The 5068-nt window shown below is 37.5% G+C and overlaps 1 protein-coding gene across 2 annotated transcripts; it reads left to right on the forward strand.

Annotated features, from left to right (window-relative positions):
- The first annotated feature begins 727 nt into the window (after positions 1-727).
- Positions 728-4709, forward strand: si:ch1073-376c22.1 (uncharacterized protein LOC100000126 homolog). Of its 2 annotated transcripts, none has more exons than XM_043218151.1 (6): positions 728-787; positions 882-968; positions 2411-2690; positions 3035-3180; positions 3263-3587; positions 4315-4709. In XM_043218151.1, exons 2-6 carry the CDS (start codon positions 884-886, stop codon positions 4466-4468), a joined length of 990 nt encoding a protein of 329 aa, XP_043074086.1. In that variant the 5' UTR covers positions 728-787; positions 882-883; the 3' UTR covers positions 4469-4709. The 2 variants fall into 2 exon arrangements, with proteins under 2 accessions (XP_043074086.1, XP_043074087.1); XM_043218152.1 differs by having other exon boundaries at positions 733-739.
- The last annotated feature ends 359 nt before the right edge of the window (positions 4710-5068 follow it).

The following is a 5068-nucleotide window of genomic DNA, read 5'->3' on the forward strand; positions in this document are numbered from 1 at the left end:
GCAGGGATTTTGATTTATTTGGTACACAAGGACCTTTGGACCAATTACCTGTGATTGGTTTTGTAAAATTAGTTAATGACAGCTATATTTAACCAGGACCATTCTTTTGAAGATGAAAACTTGAAAGTTGAAGAGGACATCACATAGTCACAGGTTGATGTTTGAGATGCTATGCAAGTTTCTTAAGTGTGTAGAGTGTAAATAAGTTACCATACTTTTTCACTTCAATATAAGCCTAGGAGCCGAAACAATGGTGTTTTGAAGACGAGAAAGAGAGAAGCTGGAATACTGGTATCTAAACAAGGTACCAGTGTGCGTTTATCTGCATGAGTAAAAGAATGAACAAAAGAGGAAACATGAGATGGCAGGGGTGAATTAAAACAAATGCTTGCAAGATATCTTCAGTTAACCGGACATATGCAACTTTCTTTTATCTTGATGAAATGCATCTTTCCATTCAATTGTTTCAGCTCTAAAAAGATTTTCAGTCTATAAACTTAAAACCCTCCCAATTCTTATTCAATTAATTTAATTTGACGTGATTTACTTAACCTCGTGCTGCACCAAAACACTGCTCTCTGGTGTTCTTCAATATATATCTTTAAAACTCACACACACACACACACACACACACACACACACACATGATTTGCATAATAATGGTGACTTGTGATGTGAATATAACAGATACACCCTTGATGTTGTGGTACCACAAAACCTCACAGGGAAACGGATCACAGTGGGTGCTGCACACTTGTTCAGAAATTACACTTAAAATCTTTTACCGGTAGTGTAGTTAGACTTTTTAAAGTATGTGTGTGTTGTAGGCCGAATAACAAAAAAATCGGCAAGTATTGAGTTTTTTCATCTTTGTTTTGTAGGAATGGCAGCGCTCCAGCTTCAGACGGTCATCATGGCTGGGATGGTACTCATGTCTTTGGGACCTTGTATGGCCTTTCGGACGACAGGTAAACAATGTTTAAATGCGTTTAGTTTTGCCATTGTTCTTTTTAATTGGTGACCATATTGTCTTTTCCCGAGCGTGAACTCTGGGATTTATTAAATACATTAAATGTCAAGCCTTTGTTTTCTTGTCAATTTCATAAAGGTAATAACTGAAAAGTAGTTTGACCAATAATATGTTGGTGTTGTACGTAATCAATCAATCATTGTGTGTCAGATCTACAGGGAACTGTTAAAGCAATGCAAATATGCATATATTCAACGCATGTATAGAGTCAATAGGAAAACAAAGCCACAACATTTCAGAAACCCTGGCCATAATGTGTCCAGGAAAAAGAGGATGTATGGTTGCTTTTTTTAAAGGATTACTAAATTCAAAATCAACAATGCAAAAATGTTATACATTTTATCTGGTGTAACTAAAGCGTGCAGTTTTGAGGGTTTTTTTTAAAGTTGATTGAAGATCTGGACTACTATTTTAAAAGGTGTTATGTTCAAATCCCTCAAAGCATAGTGCATGAATTACATTTGTGTCTCAGCTTTAAGCTGCTCCAGGCATAAGAAATCTACTTTAAGTAACTTTAGATAATAACAGCAGAGAAAAAAGCCTTATTGCATATAGAAAAGTGATGCCATCTAAGTCAGTTATTCAGTTGGGCAAAAATTGCAACATTAGAGATAAAGATGGAGATTGTTTTTGCCAAACAAATTGTATTATAATAAACAAACTTTAACTATTTTTGATCACCTAATTATTAATTGCGCTTACATAATGACTACTAGCATGCATTTGTTTTCGGTTGCAAAGAATTTAAAATTAAAATGGAACAAAAGCTCTTCACAACAGCTGTCTTCACTTGAGCTCTTGGGACAAATACAGGAAATGAGGCATCTAAATTAAGTGCAAAGTCTGTAAGTAAGGGTATTGGGACAGGCTCGGTGTACTCGGATATGCAAACAAATGACTCTTAGAAAACTGTTTCTTTTTAGTGATTCAGAAACATACAGTGCAGTCCAATTCACACAAAAAATAATCAATTCAGGGCAAAACATTCAGGGCAGCTAGCCTGATTTAGAGCAATGTCTCTTATGTAGTTTTCAGTGACTGAGGACTACAATGAAGCAGACTGTTTTAATCAATGGTTACAAACCCAAAAACACTGTCCTGTCTGAAACACTGCCATGTCTATTTTACAAAGAGAAAATATTAGATGTGCAAGCAAATGTTCAAATGCATCAAATCAGGAAACCTGTATCGATATTATACCCCGAATTTTATTATTACAAGTCTTTTGTTGTGCGGTAGAAATCAGTACTAAATGCAAGTGTTCGCATACTTTTGCTGCGGCTTAATCTATATGTAAAGTTTCTAGTAGTTTTTCCATATACATAATCCATTTATCTCAGTTTATTTCATTGATATTCTCTGTTGTGCTAACATTTACAGGAAATGTTGCTTTGAATCGTGCGACCCACCAGTCTGTTGACTTGAGCAAAAACACGGCTTTCAAAGCTGTCGACGGAAACCGAGCAACAAATTTAGCAAATGATTCCTGCACTTACATTACTACAAAAAGAAACCCCTGGTGGAGAGTAACCCTGCCACAGCCGTACAAAATTGTGATGGTTTCTATCACCAACCGGGGGGACTGTTGTGCTGATAGAATCAACGGAGCTGAGATTCGTATTGGGAACAGCCTCGTCAATGACGGCAACCAGAATCTGCTGTAAGAGACCCCGTTAAAGACGAGTTCCCGCAAAAATGACGACTCTATATCAATCTCTTAAAGAAATATATTTTGACGAAAGTTCATAACCAGGCTTTTTTTGGGTCATGCTAGGAAAAAAATACTCCGGGAAGTCAACGATGACACAAAACAGCCTGGTTACAAATTTTCTTCAATATATATTATTTTGCGTTCGGCAGAACAAAGAAATTCATACAGATTTGGAATTACAGTAAATGATGACAGAATTGTCCATTTTTGGGGGAACTGTTCCTTTCTGCTGTTGCTTAAATTATACAAAAAACAATTCCAAAATGTGTGATCGTTTGTACATATTCATTTAGGGTTGCAAAAGTGTATTCCATGCAGCCTGGGAAAACACAGAAGTTCAAGTTCAGCCCCGTAGAGGGACAGTACGTAAATGTGCTCCTACCAGGAGTGGACCGCATTCTGACATTATGTGAAGTAGAGGTGTACGCAGTCTCTGAAGGTAAAACCGTCATAAATGCGATGTTTGTGTGAGTGAGTTTTACAGTCCTGTCTATAACTCTAAACACGTCATTATGTATCAGACATGGTAGCAATGATGCAGTCCGAGAGGATCAACGTGGCACCGAGTGGACGAGCCACCCAGTCCAGCGTGAATCGAGGCGCTACAGCATGCCTGAGTCTTGCACAAAATGCCGTTGATGGCAATCGGCAGTATGACCTATTGAAAGGCTCTTGCTCTCAAACGGACACTGAAAGTAATCCCTGGTGGAGAGTGGATTTGATGAAGGCGTATAAAATTGCATCAGTGGCTCTTACAAACCGCGGGGACTGCTGCTCTGAACAGCTGAACGGAGTGGTGATTCACATCGGAGATTCACTAGAGTCTGAGGGCCGTGCAAACCCTGTGTAAGGACTTCTATTGTTTGAATACATGTCGAGACTTTGTAGAGCATATGTATTATTTGTATGTTATTATTTAAGGAATATTACATGAGGAAGTGTCATGCGATCATGCTTCAGTACAACCATTAAACGAACAGCCTAAATGGATAGTTCACCCAGAAATGAACAATTAATCATTAATTACTCACTCTCGTGTCATTCCAAGACCTTCATTCATCTTTTCCGAACACAAGTTAAGATTTTTTTGGTGGAATCTGGGAGCTTTCTGACCCTCCAATAGACAGCAAGGATCCTAACACAATCACAAACATATCAAGGGCAAAATAATTAATGTCACATGAATGGTTCAACTGCAGTTTTACAAGCTATGAGAATACTATTTGTGTGCCAAAAAAAGGCTTTATTTAATCATTCGTCTAGTCCGTTTTGGAGAGTATCACATATGTATTTAATGTATGTATTGAAATGTGTTTACATTCAGATCAAAGCATATACATGTATCCACACTGCTGACAGAGAACAGCATGCGTTGTTCATGCGATGCTCTCCAAAATGGTCCAAGGGTGACCCAGAGGAGAATAATTATTAAATCATCTTTTTGCTGTCTCTGCACGCAAAAATTATATATACACACACATACTTAACTGTTGCATAATATATATACAAAATAGCGTATATGATTTTTAAGGCAAAATTTGATTTGTGTTCCCTAACTCTCACTCTCATTCAGGTGTGTTAAAGTGTCCTTCATCCCTGCGGGAGGGACAGCGACGTTCAGGTGTGGCGGTGTGCTTCCAGGCCGTTATGTGACTCTGGCTCTCCCCGGCGAAAACAGGACTTTGTCCTTGTGTGAAGTGGAGGTGTTTGGGGTTCCATTTGAGTAATATAGATAATTCTTCTTTTAAGCAGGCACATTAAGCCTATTTGGCTTAATCGTTCTGATAGTATTTGTACCTACACCCTTACTATCTATAACGGTTACAATTATTTGCATGAGGAACAAAACCCATTGTCTTAAAGTTTAAAAAATAACATGAAAATAATTTCTCCCAGTTAAATATACACGATAATGTGAATGTTATGCCATTTGTATCAGATTTGTGAATAAAAATTGCATTCATACCAGCCACTTGATGTCACTATTGCTTTACTTGGGGGAAATATAACGAGCAACTACCTGAAAGCTGAAAATATGCGGTTACAACAACACCATGCAAAGACTGCTTAATTCTTTTACCGTGAACTGAGTTAAACCCAGCTTAACTGTTTTTGTTCTTACCAAACCAAAAGCTAATGTGACGGACCTTGTTAAATCAGAAGCAACCATTACTTGTAAGATCAATATTGATTCAATATTGCAAGATATGTGTTCAAAACCATGCTGACGTTTGGGATCATTCATTGTTATTTCGTAAACAGGAATCAGCCTGTTTCTTTTCCGCAGTGAATTGAGAATGACAACTTTTCATCATCATAATTGAATT

Source organism: Puntigrus tetrazona, chromosome 19 (genome assembly GCF_018831695.1).
Source record: "Puntigrus tetrazona isolate hp1 chromosome 19, ASM1883169v1, whole genome shotgun sequence".
NCBI classification, from domain to species: Eukaryota; Metazoa; Chordata; class Actinopteri; order Cypriniformes; family Cyprinidae; genus Puntigrus; species Puntigrus tetrazona.